Here is a 19,899-nt window from a genome sequence, read left to right as displayed (position 1 = left end):
GCAGCTAGTATAAGCAGGATTCCACCTCACTGAACTTGAGCTACCCAATTACAGACACTCCTGATTCACTTCTATCGAAAGTTCCACTTACTCATAATCGTGAATAAAATGGGAGTTTGGAGGAAAGGGGTACTGGGTCAAACTCCAGAAACAATGGCGTTCAGGGGCTCACGTGTCTAACTCAGTGAGGCAAACATTCAGCAGCTTTTTCAGGCACACTGCTCTTGTGAGGGTACACAAGGCTCACTCAAGAGCTCCAAAGACTTGGGAAAGAAAGAACTCATAACAAACTACCACTTCATCTAAAAAAAGTAACCTGCAAACCCACAGGGAAGAAGTGTAATTATCAGCTATTCAGCAAACGCTTATGGGCACTTCACCCAGCTCAACAGTCTGGATGATCAAAGCTGAAAATTTAAAAAGCATAATACAATCTCTCCATGCTATCTATCTGAGCACAAATAAACCTCCTTTTTAATCAGGTGACTAAAACTACAAATAAGTGAAGAAATCCAACTTTCAAAATACAGTGATTAGGCTTACATGATGACCAAGGATTCAGAGAACACAAAGCAATTTAACTAAAAACAATACAAATTGGGGGCGCCTGGGTGGCTCAGTGGGTTAAGCCTCTGCCTTCAGCTCAGGTCATGATCCCAGGGTGTCTGCTCAGCAGGGAGCCTGCTTCCCTTCCTCTCTCTCTGCCTGCCACTCTGCCTACTTGAAATCTCTGTCTGTCAAATAAATAAATAAAATCTTTAAAAAAAAAAAAAACAAAAAAGAAAAACAATACAAATTAAGAAATTCTCATAATTGTAAAGGTTGTTCCTTTGTTCATTAAAAATATGCTGAAAACCATGCTAAATGTATGTACTTACCAATGAGGAGTTATTATATTATTTTCCTAAAACTGTGGAAAGCTGCTAATGGCCCAAATCCGACTACTTAAACCATTCTGGAAGCCCCCAGTGCATGGTCCCACTCATGCTAGCAGGCTTGTGGTGCCCAGTCTGTGCCCAGTTGTGTTTTGTTGGACAACAAACACATCTCAAGGCACTATGAACTGTTAGAATGATAAAGCCTACATTCATGTATTGTTTTGAAAACATACAGCTCTAAATTAAATCAGTAACAGTAAGTTAATGCATAAAAGCACACAGGAACATACACCTAAGAAATACAGGAATCAAAGGAAAAATATGTAAAGTGGAGAAGTTTAAAAGTAAGCAAACCAACAGGTACTGAAGTATTGTAGTGTTACCTTTTTGTGCGCATAGGAGCCAGTTTCGTGTAGAATTGCCACGCGGAATGGAGGCCACCACGTGTGAAATTCCTTCACCCACTGATGCATCACTGTCGTTGGACAGACAATTATAGTCGGACCCAACCCCTTGAACCTGCACCCAAAACATCCAACAAAACACAACCGTGAATGACAGCATATGGATGAGTAACCACCAAAAAACAAAAAAGAAAATAAATAGGAAGGTAACAGCTTGAAATAGAAAAGCTTAGCTGTGGAAATTTATTGATATTTTCTGTAAAGAAAAAGCTGTTGAAGTTAACACCCAGTAAATGAAATTCAGAGTAAAATAAAAGAAAATGAAGCAAAAATTACTTAACAAATTCTAAGTGAGGGAAGGTATTACATAGCTCTTCAAACCTAGGAGAATCTTAGGATTTTCCACCCACACAATTTCAGCCAACCTCCCAGCTGTGGGAAGTAAGCAGGACAGAAGTGCTCTGAAGGTCGGCAGGCCCAAAAGGACGTGGTTACCAGTGGACGTGGCGATGTCTACAATCAGTTTTCAAACTGCCATGGCCTGCTTTCCTGACACCGCATGGCTGGCTTCTCCACAGTGTGTGTGTGTCGGGGGAGGGGGGAGGGAGGTGATCACAGTGACCACTTCCCCTGGAGAGCCCACCCCAAGAGTGCAGCTGCACTGTTCTTGTGGAAAGCAGCAGAGTACAACACAGCAAGAGTATTAAGGGCAGTCCCCCACTGACCCAGCAGTCCCAAACACACATGGATGGACCAGGATACCCACCGCAGCATTATCTACACTGTGGAAAAAATGGATGCTACCTAAACATCCATGTAGACGAGGGTTGGACAAACTATTCCATTTCTTTAATTCAGCACAAGCTCATCGTTAGGAGCACTGCCTGGGTCTGAATTCCAGCTCTGCCCACATTAACTGCATGATCTTAGGCACATTACTTAACCTCTCTGAACCTCAGCTTCCCATCTTAAAATAGGAATAATAATAGTACTGATCACACAGGACTAAATGAAGATTAATTCAGTTAATACCTATAAAGTGCTCAGAACAACAGTGCCATATAGCAAATATTATAAGGGCTTGTTAAGTAAGATGGAATATCACAGAACCATTAAAATCACTTTTGAAGAATATTTAAAAACCTGGAGAAATGCTCCTAAGAAGTCTTAAAAAACAAAACTTTACAGAAATCACTCCAACTCACTTTCACAGAGAGCTGGGAGATTGGTCATGGTGGCCACTATCTCAACATCCCTCCCTCCCTCTCCCTCCTTCCTAACAGAGCCAAGACTTTGTGCATGTGTCCCCTCTTCAGACTCCGCCCACTGCCTAGCTGCGGTGGTGAGATGGCAGAAGCAGGAACTCCGGTCATCCACAGCTGTCAGCACACAGTACCCCTTCCCCCCACCCCAGCCTGGTACCACTCACTCTCCCACTAAGGGCCTGGTAAGACCGGTTTCCTTCAGTGTAGGGAAGGAAGGAAGGACTTCCACTGCAGGAGAGTTTTCTCTCGAGGTCTCTCCATGAACAAGGAAATATCACCCAGTGGCTGCGGGGCAGTTGGGCTGCAGTGCAAGGACATCTGATACTATAAGGAGAACTGACCTTGGGAGAAAACTGAAGTCTCTGGGTCCCTGATGACAGCACTGAGCTGCAGATCACACTGTGTCTATTGCCCACCTCCTCTGGAGGTTCCTAAGTGTATCACACATTTGGGAATATCTGACTCAGTGTAAGGTTTTGCCTACTTGCAGCCAAAATATCCTGATACACTGCATACCACAGGTAACTGACTGAACCTGTACCATCCTCCCCTCCTTCCTCCCATTACAGTGGAACAAGTGTCCTTCTTGTGTAACTAATCCCTCTGCCTGTACCTAGGAGCCCACACCCCACTACATCAAGGCTTTAATGTTTGCCCACTGTTCTTGAATAATCTACACACCTTAAACTGGCCTATGAGACCAAAAGGACTGACCTCTGCTCACCTTTTCAGCCTCACCTGTCTCACTGCCCCCATCCCAACATCTGCCTCTGTGGTTCCGCACTCCACCTGCCAGCACTGTCTTCAGTCCCTGCAAAGTGCACATTTCTCTCATGTCTTGGCATTCCCCTTGTCCCTTCTTACCCTTTATCCGAGCTGCCATCTACTTGAGCGTTAGCCCCTAGCTTCTCTTACAGAGTCTTCCTTTTTCTCTCCAAATGGTTTAAGGATCCTTCCTTGGCATACCCACACTAGTTAGGACCCCATACTAATCCTACCACCATACACGTATCACTTGTTTTGTAATTGTGTGTTAGATCCTTTCTAAGCCCCAAGGATAAGAATGGCTTCTTCTTCAGATACCTAGACCACAAGATGTAGTTCATGAATACTGGCTTTATTAAATGAAGACATCTTCTTAAAGGTTGTTAGAAAATAATGTTCAAAGAGATTATTTCTGAGTTAGGGAATCATGGGTAATTTTTATTTTTTTGCTACAGCTCAGTAAATTCTGAGCTTAAAAAAATTTTTGTAAGTCACTCAGAGTAAATCACACAGTGCTTGAAATATTAAGAATAATCTTCCACACAACTCAAAAATACCTGAGGTTCTAATACAGAAACAAGCCATAACTGAAACAAGGTACCCTTGTATTCCAACGTGACAAAAAGCCTCTACCCACTTCTAAAGCCTCTCACCCTTCAACTACAGCTACTGCCCCAGCCCACTGTCCATATTAAGGGCTCAAGAAGTAGGGACTACAGCAGACTTTGACACTTCCCAAAGAATTCGCAAGGAGGCCCTGCTCCTCACTAAGGACAGGGCCTGCGCAGGCGCCCCCTCAAGCTCCCTGGGGATGGCATAACTCTGGTCTGGCCCCTTCCACGACAATATTTCTTTCTAAAAGGATTAAATGCACCAGCTTCTTTATACCCTCCACGGGGAACAAGAGTTATTATCAATATGCACTTAGCAGGGATTAGGAAACAACCAATCAAAACCTGTTTAAAATACTTACAAACAAAGTCACTTTCAAATAAGCATAAATATATATACATGCTTTATTCAGCTACATAACATTTTTTTTCTTTTTATTACATGCTTTCTGCAAACTGCTACACTGATGACTCACACTGTGTCATTTAGGGCCAACACTTTATCCTAGCTGGCATTATGATGCCCTTTCACTGCTGCCATTCTCCCCCTATTAGAAGACTATGGAGGTTTTCACACTGAGTGGAAATCCAGGAGCAGACCTAGATTGTTCCTGAACCACAGGAGGGGCAATCAAATCCATTAACAGTCACATCAACTGAATCACCCTTTTCCAACCCTCAAAACCAGTGAGATGAGCATAAGAAATGGCTAAATGTACTAGAGTGATTAGCATCAATTACCAAACTGGCTAAAATTCCTTTCATCTTTGATTAGCATTGATTATCTAATGAGTTTAGGACAAGCCACTAGCTCCAACGGTCAAATACCTCAATCTACAGGATGGAAATCATGCTATCCACAGGCTAGGACTTACCAGGAATTACAAAGTAAAATATTAACCTTTGAAAGTTCGTTAATTTTTTCAGGCCACTTTATTTGTAACCAGGAATTTAAAGTCTTGGATATCATTTAGTAAATTACTAACTGAAGTTTGAAAAGTAAACAATTTATTTCATCATGAAATTCAGGGGCCCCAGCGTTATAATATGAATAGCCAAGGGAACTGGGAGCACAGCGTTATAATATGAATAGCCATGATGAACTGGGAGCACAAAAACCAGTATAGACTTGTACAGGTGCATTGTAATACACTCTCTTTTAAAAACACACATGCAAGGAGAAGAATCAATGAAACAAGATGGGATTGGGAGGGAGACAAACCATAAGTGACTCTTAATCTCACAAAACAAACTGAGGGTTGCTGGGGGGAGGGGGGTTGGGAGAAGAGGGATGGGGAGGGTATGTGCTTTGGTGAGTGCTGTGAAGTGTGTAAACCTGGCGAATCACAGACCTATACCCCTGGGGATAAAAATATATGTTTATAAAAAATAAAAAATCATAAAAACACACATGCAAAACACATTAAAAAAACAAAACCAAAAAACTTCTTTAAAGTGAAGTTTCTTCTTGGTAAACCAGAGACTTAAACCATTTCAATGATCATGGACCACAAAATGCAACACAAGTTAGGGCCCCCAAATCTAAAGCTCACAGGCGTTCAGAAAAATGTAAACAGCCAAAATGAGCCATGTCAGCCCACTGAGAACTTCATTTGACCATTCATCCATTTTTCTTTAGGACATAAACACAGACAAGAACTCCAAGTTCATCTAGTTGCAGAGGTGGACAGGTTATAAAACTGTGAGAAAATTGTGATTACAAAATGAGCTCTGGCACATGGAAGTGGAGGGGACCAAGCTCCCACAGCACACCTCTATTCATAAAGAACCTGGTTGTTCGGCTGACACAGGACTGCATTCTGGGAAGCCACTTCTACCAGTACTATTTTAATAAAGACAATCTGGGCTATTGTCCAACATGCCACACTATTTCATTATGGAAAAGAGGATATGAGCATTGATGGTTAATTGATTACAGCTGCTGCTCATGATTAGCCCTGCCTTCATTCCTAGTAGGACTGCCACCACTCTGGAGAGCATGTTTTAATTTTTAGATCAAAACTACACTGCAGGGATGACTTGAGTTTTCGTAGGCCTAGAGTAATAGACTCTGCACAAGTTTCATGATAATAGGAAGGGAAGGAAAGATAAGAGATGGGAAATAAGAAAATCCCAGATATCATTTAAGGAAAGAAAGACAGTCCTAGAAACCATCTGGGGCAGCCTGGGGCATTCCAGTTATCCAAAAAGAAAACAAACAAACAAACAAAAAATACCCAGGTAAAGATGCAGAGCCAACCCAATCAAAGGGCTTATGTAGAACAGAGAAAGTACTTTTTAAAATGCTAAACTAATGACACTCATAGATAAGAAAACACTAAAGGCTCATTTTCAGCTCTGACTTTTCCCTTGGGCTGGGCTGTTTTCATGGTTCCAAACAAAATATGCAATAGAATTCTAATATTTGAAGGAAAACCTCTGCTTCAATACAACTTCCATGTAATAACAAAAAATATGGCATTTTAAAAGCTTCAAATGCTTCTTTCCCTTTCTCCCATCATGTAAAATATTCCCAAAATAGTCTATAACTTTAAATACTCATGAGAATTGTGATCTTTTAAATTAATGGAAAAGTTAAGGAATAAAAACAGAACACTACTGAAAATAAAAAAAAAAAAATTCTTTGCTCAATAGTTTATGGTTTGCATTTGGCTCCATACTAAACATTTCTCTGGGGCTAAACCCATGTTACCATGTTACAGGACAGTCACTTTCTGCAGTTGCTGACTTCAGGCACAGCACACTGTTAAAGGTATCTCTAAACCCTGTTTAGTGAGTATCTGAGGTTGCTACAACATAACCATCTGGTAAACATACTGCTGTTATTCATTAGATAAACCTACTGGAATGCAAGGAGCTCTTAGATTATCTGGGTTTAAGATTAAATAACCTATATAATTCACCTCATATTAGTTTTACCAATGTTGACTTACATAAAGCCGATTTACAGCTTCAATATGAAAATAAAAGCTCACTGTACTTCACGATAAAATACTTCAGTCCTAACATACTGAATTTACACAATCTAAATGCCAATTCTTTCTGAATATCATAGCTTTAATAGTTCAACTAAATTCCTAAAGAGAACAAAGATCACAATCGAAACATAATTTTCCATCATTTTAGGCAATCATTTAGGCTCTGGCTTTAGGGTTGATATAAAATTCTTGAAGACTAGAGAGGGAGAGAGAAGCATAGCGAGCAGACAATTTCATGTTACAAAAAAAAAAAAAAAAAAAAAAGCCACTACCACTATCTATAAATGCTATCACACATAATGATTATAAAAGAAATTCAGGAGAATGGTTTCTCCAGAGCTCCAACTTTCCCCAGGAAGAGACTTTCTACTTACTGTAATGCTTACCTGGTCTCTTGCCAGAACAAATATTTTAATGTAAAATTTAATAAATGGAACGAAAGGTATTATGCCCAATTTAAAATTCCATATTGTGTAAACTATCGATATTAACATAATTGAGTTTGTAAACAATCCATTTGTAGAAGCTAACCTTAGACACTGTATTGACCCAAAATATCTAGTGGGGCTCATCTGCAAAATGAAGCATCAATGCCTGGAATTCATTAAAAGTGTTACATGTTTAATTTCTCCTGCCCTACAGCTCCATTGTCTCGTAAAAATTTTCCTTTGATGTCCCCCACTAAAAGAATTAAAGGAATATTGTAATTGAAATGTCATCAATAATTCACAAGACCCTCCTCCACAGCAATACATCTGATGAAATATTAATTGAGCTCCACAGACTGACAGTCTGCAGAGGAGCACTTGCCTGTAATTTGAACCACGAGTCCTGATCTTGCTGTAGCTCAGACCTGCCAAGAAGGCAATTATCTGGATGGTCTTGCCCAATCCCATTTCGTCTCCCAGAATTCCTCCTGCCTGCTGGCAGTGCAATTCCCACAGCCACCTAACACCTGTCTGCTGGTACCTACAACAACAAACACCAACAAGAAAGAGAAAATGGCAAATGGTGGATAATACAGATCATAACAGAAAGTACTCATGAATTAATCATTTGGCTAGGTTCTAGTACCAGTCAGAGAAACATGCCGGATGTGTGTTTTACATGAGTATTATATTTATAAGGTCATACATTTTTGATTACCTAGGCATAAAATCACAAATTTTTCTTTATAGAACATGTTAACACATTTCTAATTAAACTGATAGATGGGGTAATTAGGGACTATTTCATTTCTTTTTCAACATTAGAAATAGCGTGGTAAACAAGCATAAATTTATTATCTTTTATTCAGTATCTTTCCAGGAAAAAATCTCAAATATTTTTAGTTATATAAAGTTCCAACATTTTTTCTATGAAAAAGAAGCATTAAGTTTTTCTATCTCAGCAGCATCAAAAAGCAAAAGAGAGAACACAATTTACAGCCTATACTGTTGAAAAGTCACTTGACAATTATATTATCCTTTATAGGAAAAATTTAATTGAATTTTAAGGCCATAAACAAGTTTGAATAAAAGGGTTGCTCACAAAATTAGTGTATGACAGATGATCTCTCATATTATTAGCAGATGCAAAAAAGAACAGTTTAAAAAGACTCAACAATACAAAAAGTCTTTTTACTATTTTAAAGCAAAACTTGATTCAGGGGCTTTATCACAGATACAGAAAGACCAAAGCTATTAAAACTTTAAATAAGGAGTACAAGACAAAGAAAAATAGTATGTTCCCCTCTAAAAACAAAGTTGGTATTTCCCTTTCTCCATCAATGGCATATTTAATCTATAATCAAAAAGTGAAGGTAAAAAAAGGAACAATACAAGAAACATTTTGAGAATGAAGGCAAGATAATATCACACAATGGTATGAAAATTATACGGCAAGTTTAAAAATAAATCTAAGGCAAAAAATATTCAAAAGACCATAAAATCTAAAGATTATTTTTTTTTCTTCCAAAGAAAATATCAAGGCTGATGAGCTTCCCATCTTAAACACAGGTGGTTTTGGTGTTGGTTTACTGGCCTGATATTTGCTCCAGTCTGTGTGGTATGTCAACCTAAAAATCTCACTGTGAACCCTAGTCCTTGTTGAACTAATTTTATTTCATCTCTTAATCATGTGTTATAATTAATTTCCCCCAGTAGTTACCCAGAATCAATTCCAAAAGTTTACCTCTAGCTGTTGCTATTATGACTATATAAGGAAAACTTTGTATAAGAATGTTGCTGCTCAGTGGGTTAAACCTCTACCTTTGGCTCAGGTCATGATCTCAGGGTCCTGGGATCAAGCCCCACATCGGGCTCTCTGCTCAGCAGGTAGCCTGCTTCCCCCCATCTCTCTGCCTGCTGCTCTACCTACTTGTGATCTCTCTCTCTGTGCAAATAAATAAATAAAATCTTAAAAAAAAAAAAAAAGAATGTTGCTGCTTATTAAGTTTGCTATTATACACACTGACTATGCATCCTGAAGAAGAGGATTAAAAATCAAAACACAGTAAAGTCTAGTACGGATAAAAGATCATTAAATCAAGGAAGAAGTACAAGTTCTATTAGTACATGGTATATAATCAGAGAATAATGGTTAACTAACTCCTTAAGACGCCAACTGCTGGGGAAACAAAGGGCCTCATGGTTTGGATAGAGCCTCAAAACCACCCTACATAAAGATGAGCAACCCATTTTACAGTTAGGATATGAAAGCAGACAGAGGTTAAGCAACCTGCCAAAGGTCACACTGTTAGGAAAAAATGAGCAAGCCAGAACTGAAATCCAGAGCCTCTCCTTCCAAAGTGACTCTACTTTGGAGAGAATCTTGACCAGCAGTTCTTGATGGGAATTATTTTGCTCCCTGGGGGACATAGCACAATCCCTGGAGTCATTTTTGGTTGTTCAAACTGGTAAAGTACAATTGTTATCTAGTAGGTAGAGTCTAGAGATGCTGTTCAACATCCTACAATACAAGAATAGTCCTCACAACAAAATAATTATTCTGTCCAAAATGTCAGCTGTGCTGTGGGTGAGAACGCCTGATCTAGACCAAAAGCTGATTGTGAGCCACTACACTAGACCAATCTCAGCTGTAGATAATGATATAGTGCAACGAACTGATGTATGACCAGAAGCACTAAATACTAATCAACCTCCTTTTACTGAAGTGGAGAACAACTATGGGATCAGCTCCTCCAGGCAGAGTAAGGACCAAACTCTCCCAGAGTTTCTCTAGTGTTCCACCACTACAGCACACTGCTTCCCCAACATGGGTCCAATACCTCTTTTTGTTTGGAGCCAATCAACTGAAGGCGGGGAAAATCCAGAGGAGCACTTGAGAAACCATGAAAGGAATAAAAAGTAGCAACCTGCACAGTATCCCAAAGGGAGTTTAGGAAGGCTTTAAGACGGCTGCATCCTATGTGACCCAGGAGAGGCAATAACAGTGTGATGGGTGTCTCCTCCTCTACAAATGTAATCTCCAAGGGCATATGATTGTGTGTTTATAAAATGATTAACACTAAAAAAATGGTTTAAGGAAAATTATCTACTAAGTGGTCCTGTAAGTCACATCACTACACAGAAATTCCCAATAACTGGGGCATTGTGCAAAGATGGCAAAGAGTGGCCCTTTCTTTCTACAGTGGCCGTCGAACTGCATCAGCACACTGGCTGGCAGGTGTGTGTCACTGGAGGAAGAGGTGTTAGGGGGCCTGGGTTCTCGTTTTAGCAGTGCCACTGACTGACTTAGGTTCTGTTGCATTAATTTCCTAATAAATACTGTAAACAATCAAAAGCAGGTTACAGAACACAGTTTTCAGAAAATTTGGAAAGCATATAAAAAATTACTCCTTGTAAAGATTCTTTTACAAACTACTGGACAATAGTTAAAAAATGATGATACTCTGTTTCCCCCATGAGACTGAAGTACACAAAATAACCACAAATAATTGGTATATCTTGGCATTGTCACACTAACCCAAGATTGCATTTGCTAGTGTGGCTAAATGTGAGGTCAAAGATTGAAGTGTGTCATCTGATTGCTAAATTACACAGATGAATGCATTTGCTGGGCAAACTTTCAACATAGAATTTTAAAAGTTAAACATGACCTTGCAGAAAATAGCACTTAAATGGATAATTGTACCTTCTGACTCCCTTGTGTACAACTATACCCTGTTAATTTAATTCCACAGAGTGCAATAAATACAGCAAAAAATACATCTATGGTTTAACATTAAACTGGCCTGGCTAAAACTTAATCATAAAAGAAAAATGGAAATTTATCAATCCTATTAATTTTTTTCATACCACGAAAGAAAAGGAACAGAAGTTTAATAACACTTATGAAATATTTAAAAACCTATTTTTGAGAAATAAACACAAAATAGTTTCCAGAAACATGTAATTAAGACTAATTAAAACAAACTGACATGTATTTATATATTTATATAAATACAACATATAAACAATATATTTTTATATATATACACCTCTACATAAACTACATATTTATACAACTACATAAATATAACTACACTATAGAGTTAATAGTCAATACGCTGAATCCTATTTACTTTTTTTTTTTTAATTTACTTGACAGAGAGAGAGAGATCAAAAGTAGGCAGAGAGGCAGGCAGAGAGAGAGGAGGAAGCAGGCCCCCTGCTGAGCAGAGCCCAATGCAAGGCTCCATCCCAGGACCCTGGGATCATGACCTGAGCCCAATGCAGAGGCTTAACCCACTGAGCCACCCAGGTGCCCCTCCTATATACTCTTAATAAGCAAAGTTTGGTTCTAATAACTGAAATTTCTTTGGCAGAAAATCTCACACTTATACAACAATGCACATTCAACTTGACTCTTGAGGATACATACCAACTTACTACACATGCAGAAGTATCCATCTTCATTAAATCAATTTAATTTATAATGTGAATATTCCTTTTGCTAGTACAACATTGATACTATTTGGACTGCTCCTTAACAAGCAATCACTTTAGAGATGATAAAAAGAATTGTCAATAAATGTTGTTTACATACCCTTCCATAATTAATTTTCATTGGGAAGAAGCAATAAACTAAGTAGCCACCTCTCTGGGCTACAAAATGATTTGTCTGCAAAAATTACTAGAGTGATTCAGATTTGAGCTTCTACGTAGATCGGCTTCTGTCCCGTGATGGCAACCTCGCCAAGATACTTCACATTTTTAGGATTTCAGCTTTCCTGTATATTTAGCGGGATAAACTAACACTCCCAACTCCTTTTGCCCACCCTACCCTCACTGAGGTAAAAATTAAAACCATAATATAAGCCCTCTGAGGGGAAATATAAAAAGCATGTTATTTTTAAATAGACATCTTGCACGAGTTTAAGGCATGGCAGACAACCGAATCTATGAAGGAGAATAAGCATAATCGTCTCAAAGAAAGAAGTTAAACATCCTCCAGCCAATTACCAAGTGATGCTACTAAATGGAAAGTAGCTCTTTAATGGTTTAACTTCCTATGTGCATGCATCAAGAAGTCTTCCTAAAGTATCTTGTTAAGTAAATCCCAGGAGTGATGAGACTGAAGCTGCGCCTCAGTATTTTCATTCATCATGGGGGACTGGCCCAGGCCATGCAGGCCAGAGGCTTCTATCACACAGCTTCCAGTTATCTAGAACACTCGGCCACTTCACATATGAAATAGTCAGTTTCAAATAACAACTTAATACTGAAGGTGTTTGCCTTGATCTTCTCTTTTGACATTAGAACAAGATCTACATAAAATATTTAGATGCACATTTGGTCAGCTCAAAAGTATTATACCCTTAGGTACAATATAAAACACTCAAACTACTCTCAATAGTTTTTATTTCTACACGGAAGAAAAAAAAACACCCCAATATTGATTTTAATATACAGCTCTTCTGACTTAATTCATCTGACTTAAGAAATTAAGAGGTTGGGTCCCTTAGAATCACCAAGAACAAAAAAATAATTCAGTGCAGATGGCTTTTAAACGTGTTGCTTTAGCCGGCCGAGACAGGTCCACATAGACTCACCAGCTTCCAAACGTGCCCCATGCGCACTTCAGTCAATTTATTATCATCTACTTTTAATGAGCAGCACGTGGCTAAAATTTCATTTGACAGTATCTATATTTGCAATGAATTGCTGCAAGTACCTTAAGGGCCCATAGGTAACTACTATGTCATATCTAAAATATCAATTTGTACACAATGGCTTGATGACAGATATAAAGGAAAGAACACAGGCACATACTTAAAAAGCTTTTTGAACAGAAAACCCGGCATTTTAAAATCATCAAACTCTGCATCGCTCTCCTCAGAATCGTCTTCCAGCTTCAGAGACTTCTCTTTGTCCCGCAGCCTCAGCTTATTCCATCTCCTACCATGAAAATAAAAATCATATTTCCATTACTTTGGTTACAAGACAGATTAAAATATAGTTCTAGATAATGCACAGGAAAAAGAAGGAAATTAGAATGGTCTTTTAGCTTTCTGCTACTGTCATTACCCAAAACACTGATAGTCAAAGAAAAAAAATTCTCTTCTCCTTCCTTCCTTCCTTTTCAACTCAATTCTTCTTTGAATTATTACATCTGCTTTAGAAATATTTCTGTAAGGTCCCATTTCATTATCAAAACTACTTGTGCCTCTTCTGACTTTACCCTGAGGGGAAATTTCTCTGCTACTTCCTAAGATATATGAATTTAATTCTAGAAAAGATTCAGTGAAAATTTCAATATAACTAAGTATCTCCAAAATAGCAATATAACAAAAAATAGATTTTATTTATCATTATTATTTCTGTGCTAAAGACATGATAGTCATAGCATAAAACAGCATAGTACCTTGAACATAAGTACCTTGAACATAAAGCAAATTTTGTGTCAAAATTGCTATATATCAGATTAACATACTGTTTACTTAATGGGGGGCATCACCAATATCAAAGGACTAATAAGTAAACAACTTAGAAAAAAATGTGTTCACTAAATAAAATCTAAGTTATAAATTTAGTAATATGATGCTTTTCGGATATAAAATGAGAGTTTACATTTCACAGAGGTGATGCCATGCATGTATACCAGAAGAAACGTCTAAAGATCCGAAAGTCTTAATAAAGACACACTGAGGTTTTTGAGAAGATATAGTCCTTTAAACAGACTAATTCTCCATCCAAATAACTACATAATGGACACCAGTGTCCTCAGTTAATATGTGTGTGTGTGTGTCTGTGTGCTGTGTGTACAACTTACACACACACACACACACACACACACACAAACTCAAGAGCCTCATATTCCATTTACTTCCAAAATAAAAGGATGACCTTTCTCAGTATGCATGCAGCTCACAGTGTGAATTTCACAAAATGGTGGCAATGGAATAAAGAAATACCATCTAAGTAAAAATGCCGTCTAAGTAAAAACCTCACAGGAGGGAATGAGAACAGCAACATGTATGAGCAGACCTGTAACGGCCACTAATCACACAAGAACACTGAGAGAATGTGTGGGGGAAGGTAAAATGAGGAAATGGAAGGATCGTGTCATACACACTGCCTGATCGCCTGATCGGACCAAGGGTGTTTTCCAGGGTCAATGACCACACCCGCACAGAGGCCAAGTACAAGAGCAACAGGCAACCCTATCCGGGTAGCTGCCGGAGGACCTTAAAGCACGTCCTCCAATAGATTCCTGCCTTGAGAATGTCAGCTCTTTACAGGAACAAAAGGAAGGGCTACCTGAGGTCTAACTGTAATCGATAAGGAAGAAGTCACTGGTGATGGGCAGCTGCTTCTCAGGCTACTAAGAGTCCCTATAAATAAGCACTGTTGGTAATTTCCAGAGAAGAACAGCTAATGTAAGAGGCAGTATTTAACCAAGCCTAAGAAAATAGCTGTCATATAACCATAAAATATTTAATGACCTTTCTGTGCTTAACTTCTAAAGGCAATCTCTTCCTCCCTTTTTTTTTTCTTCCTTAAAAATTATCTCCGTGCAACTGATGAAATGAAGTACCTCTTGGTGGCTATAACTGTCTTTACTATTCTTCTGAGTTTCATATTATCTACAAATTGAGTTACGTGCGACGGTACACAGCCGTGGTTCTCAACCAGGGGCAGTCTGGCCATCCTGCCCACCCTAGGGTAATCTGACCACGTCTAGAGGCATATTTGGTTGTTACGACAGCTGTGGGGAGGGGGATACGCTACTAGCCTCCAGCAGGTGGAGGCCAGGGATGCTGCTAAACACCCTACAATGTACAAGCCAGGCCTCCACAACAAAATGTTATCTGCTCTCAGATGTCCACAGTGCCAAGGCTGAAAAACCCTGGTGTGTAAGTAGACCCGCTACTGAAACTTAGAAACCAAAATGACGTACATACATTTTCCTGGTATATATATCTGAATTCTTGCTACCTTCTATCTGATTTAGTAAGCAAGCAATTTCACATAACAAAATATTCCTCAGTATCCAAACTCCTTACCATCAGAACTCAAAACCAAACATCTGCAAAACAAAAGATACTTGTATTTAGCAATTTTATGATTAATACAAAACTCAGAAGAATCACAACAACTACCATTATCCGCTTAAAAATACTCCATTTTGCAATTATGCAAAGACGATTTTACAGGAAGAAAAATAAAAATACCAGAAGATACTGGTGTAAGAAGTTTGGCATAAAGTCAGTAAATATTTTGCATAAAGAGTATCACATATTAAACTCCATTGATAGATGATAGCTATTTCCTCAGACTTAGCTAGTAATTCCTTGTGGCTGTTCAATTTCCCACTGCATCACTCTGAGTCAACAGGGTTTCAGCTTCCTCCTCCTCCCTTCTAAAATCTTCAGGCATCATGTCACCACAGAACACAGCACCTAGGAAACCACATAAGCCACTGCAGAAATAATTGCATTCCAGTGCCTTCCGCTTCATAAAGATGAGAAGAAGCCGAACATTTATTCAGTCTGGCTAAAGGATGACTAAAGGTGGTAGGGAAAAATCATTATTGCCTACAACCATCTGTACCACTGTGAAGACAAATCGCCCCAGTAGAATCATATACACATATTAGAGACAGAAAATACCAGGGTTATAAAACCACATGCATATGCGGCTCGGGCTAAGACACCCTTCTGTTATATAAAGCAGTAATTCGTCATGTGGCTTGTAGCCAAAACAGACCTCTGACCACCTAAACAATACCCACCGAGGCAGTGCAGCACCGAGTGCCGACAGACAAGAAGGACGCTGTGGCAGACCAGGGAGGTGGAGGAGCGCCGGATTCACCTGAATCGAGAGAAACAGATGCCCTTCCCATCCAAGATGCCATCAAGGGTCTTAAAGTTGCTCTCTTTTGTATGCTTAACCGCTTGTCCTGCAGCCTGGCGGGCTGAGCGATCTGTCTGGCCAGCAAGTGTGAAGAGATCTCTGCGCTCTGAATAAACTGGGTCTGACGCATGGCATTGGCACAAGCCAAAACCCGCAAAGCCCATACCCGGATGGTCTAGAATCGAGTCCTGACTGCTCATCAGTTCTTTAACCCTCAGCAAGTCACTCGGCCTCTACGGCACCTACCTTTCCTCACATGTGAGGAGAGGACAACAATGGCATGTACTTCCCCAGATTTAGGGAGGATTAAATGAGGTGTCACATGAAAGCACTTAGCATGAGCCTAGACTGTAAGTACTCAACGAATAAACGCACTGTTCTGCATAATCACATCTGCTCACTGAAATCCTCACCCAAGCTCACACATGACCCTCAGAAGCCGGTACTGTTACTCTGTTCCCGAGAAGAGAAGGAAGTAGAAGCAGTATGCGTACAATACAATCTGCCCGCGATAAACCAATGCACCATAAGGCTTGACAGAATGACCTAAACACGTACATTTGAGCAAAAATCACGCTTGTGAATCAAATGGATGCTCAGAAAATTGTTACGAATAATGTGATCACTGATCACTGTGAGTAAACACACCTTCCCCTCAGAAGTTTCCTGCTGGAACACCTCCATTTTAAAATTCTGTAGTAGGTGTGTAAACAGTGAGCTGTCATGAAATACGGCTGCCTTCAAACTGAGGGCAACAAAAAAACAGATACAGAAAGACTTAAAAATTGGTTGGGGGTGGGTGAAGATTAAGATCTAGAGCCCAGAGACTTAAAATCATAAAAATCAGATATGGTCCCCAAATGTCTAAATTCTGTTATTTCAACAAATAAGCTAGAGAATGGATTTTAAAAATGGAAGGGGACAGTCAATATTTACATCCTGGAAAAGAAAGAACAACTTCATATTTTCTGTGCTCTCACTTAAAGACCTCCACACATGTCATCGTCACAGCTGCAGCCACATAAAAGCAAGTGGGCCCGGTGTTCCCTGGCAGCGTCTCTAACTTCACATGCCTGCCATCATCAGCCCACTAGCGACTCCACTGGCAGCAACTTAGAAAAGAACCCAGCAATAAACATAAACTTACCATTCCAATCAGATGCAGGCAGAGAAACTGCTCCCGGCTCAGCTACATTCATGCAAGAGCAAGAACCCGGCCCAGGCTGTGGGGCCTGGGGCCAAGACCACAATAACGATCTTGCAGAAGCAACTCAGACCTAGGGCCGGGCTGCGGGTAACAATGCTTGGCATAACCAGTTGAACCATACCAGGAACAACACTTCCTCCAGGTGCCATGCCACCATGTCAATGGAAACTTAAGAATACACCTGGCAGCTAGCTGCCACCATTTCAACTTATTTTCAAAGGAAAATTTCCAGAATGCCAAGGATGTTCAAAATACCTAAGTGGGAAACACAGCTAGCTGTCATTATACCACTGCCTCGTGGTTTCCTCCTTCCTGTGCCATCTGTATCTTGTACTGTCCCCAGCCTCCCTCCCACAAACACACACATACACACCCTCCATGGGGTCTTCAGAGCTCTGCTCAGGAAGTGCCTTCAGAGGAGGAAGACTTCTCTGACCAGCCCGAGTTAGGTGACCTGTCCTCCAGGTTCTTCTCAACCCCTCGGCACCACGGGCATACCTGGTGTTTCTAAACTAGAGCACTCACCAAGTGTTCAGCATCATTTGAAAACCATATCTATCTCCTCCATTAGACCGGGAGCCACATGAGCCCAGAGACTATTTTTGGTCATTCTCATACCTCTAGAGACCAGTACAATGGTTTACCTTAACAGAGGTACTCAGTAAATGCTGCATGAATCAATGAATGAGGTTCAGAATTGATCTGAAGATAAGGAAGATACCAGGGACAGAAGCATGGCTTGAGAATGGTGGAAGTAGGTCATTTAAAAATGGGTTAAAGAATGCTCCTGTTCTGTTTCATTTACAGCCTTAGCTCCTGCTGCATTCCTCCTCTTTCCACACATATGTTAAGGTACTACTCTAAGATTAATCTACTGGACAAACATGGTTAAGGACCACAACAAAGAACAAGACATAGCAAGGACAAAATCAGAGAAATTCTCAATTTTATTTAAAAAAAAAAAAAAAAAACAAGAGAAGAAGCTCATTATATTGAGTAATAAAAATATTTTAAGTTATTTTTAAGTCCTGAGTTCTGTTTTTTGGGTTTTCGAGCAGATTTACTTTGCAACAACACTGGTTTCTACACTCTAGTCCTTGGGAAGAATCAGGAACCCTGAGCTGGGGTCCAAGCTTCCCTAGGACAGGTGTAAAAGGGAGGTTAAAAGATTCAACTTTTTTTTTTTTTTTTTTTTTAGATTTTATTTATTTATTTGGTAGACAGAGATTACAAGTAGGCATAGAGGCAGGCGGGGGTGGGGGGAGCAGGCTCCCCGCTGAGAAGAGAGCCGGATGTGGGGCTCGATCCCAGGACCCTGAGATCATTACCTGAGCCAAAGGCAGAGGCTTCAACCCACTGAGCCACCCAGACGCCCCTCAACTTTTTTTAATGAAAGAATTCATCTTCTGACAGAGGTGGCAAAAGTTTAACTAGCCCTAGTGACATTACTAGAAAAGAAATAATGCTTTTGATGGTCCCACCTTCATCTTTTTCTTTAATCCACACATGTAATAGTCACAGTTGCAACCAAATAAAATGAAGTATGTTAGTCACTGGGGAGATTTTCTAACTCTGAAAGTTTCGCAGACTTTGGTGGCTGCCACTGGAGGAGAACCCATTAAAAAAAAACTCAGATTTCAGAGTCCCACTAAGAAGTGAAAACTAGATGTGGGCCGAGAGCTAAATTTCAGGTCTATAAATGGCAAGGGGCGATCTAAACTTTAGAAATATCATTCAGGGTCACCTCGGTGGCTCAGTGGGTTAAAGCCTCTGCCTTTGGCTCGGGTCATGATCCCAGGGTCCTGGGATAGACCCCCAAGTTGGGCTCACTGCTCAGCAGGGGGCCTGCTTCCATTTCTCTCTCTCTCTCTCTGCCTGCCTCTCTGCCTGCTTGTGATCTCTGTCAAATAAATAAATAAAATCTTAAAAAAAAGAAAAGAAAAGAAAGAAGTATCATCATTCAACATCATTGCATTTGTCTCCTTGGCCAAGAAAGGAGCCAAATAAGCGGTTCTCACACCACTACATGATAATATATGTACTACACCCTTTGGAAACTACTTATTTTTTTTATACTGCATACATGCCAGACCCCATCTCACAATTAATTATTGGCAGGAGATTATACAAAAAGGTAAAACTGAAACATTTTAGTTAATTATAGGTTAAATAGGAATAAAAAATAACACCTGTGAGAACACCAACTGCAATCTTGGGCAGGCAGGAGTCAGATGTAGCCCCCAAGTCTAGAAGGCCCTCGTGCTAGTTCACCCATGCCATCAGCCAAGAATAAGATTATCACAGACCACTTGGGGAATGATGTCCTGCTCATCTAGGTCAGCAAGGAGTATGGAAATCAAGCCTTATAAGACACAACAGAATAATCCAGAACACTGACCTGAGAACAGAGAACACCATGAGGAACCCAAGTG

The 19,899-nt window shown here is 39.8% G+C and overlaps 1 protein-coding gene across 2 annotated transcripts in view; it reads right to left on the bottom strand.

Moving 5' to 3' along the window:
- Positions 1-19,899, bottom strand: part of ERCC6 (ERCC excision repair 6, chromatin remodeling factor) — a 72,318-nt gene that overhangs the window by 31,679 nt on the left and 20,740 nt on the right. For both annotated transcript variants that reach the window (XM_059169630.1, XM_059169631.1), the window contains exons 6-8: positions 13,177-13,302; positions 7,733-7,891; positions 1,262-1,397 (exon numbers count right to left, since the gene is read on the bottom strand). In XM_059169630.1, coding sequence (XP_059025613.1) covers positions 1,262-1,397; positions 7,733-7,891; positions 13,177-13,302 — 421 coding nt within the window. The remainder of the gene's footprint in view (positions 1-1,261; positions 1,398-7,732; positions 7,892-13,176; positions 13,303-19,899) is intronic.

Source organism: Mustela lutreola, chromosome 4 (genome assembly GCF_030435805.1).
Source record: "Mustela lutreola isolate mMusLut2 chromosome 4, mMusLut2.pri, whole genome shotgun sequence".
NCBI classification, from domain to species: domain Eukaryota; kingdom Metazoa; phylum Chordata; class Mammalia; order Carnivora; family Mustelidae; genus Mustela; species Mustela lutreola.
This window is presented reverse-complemented; position numbering and strand designations above follow the sequence as displayed.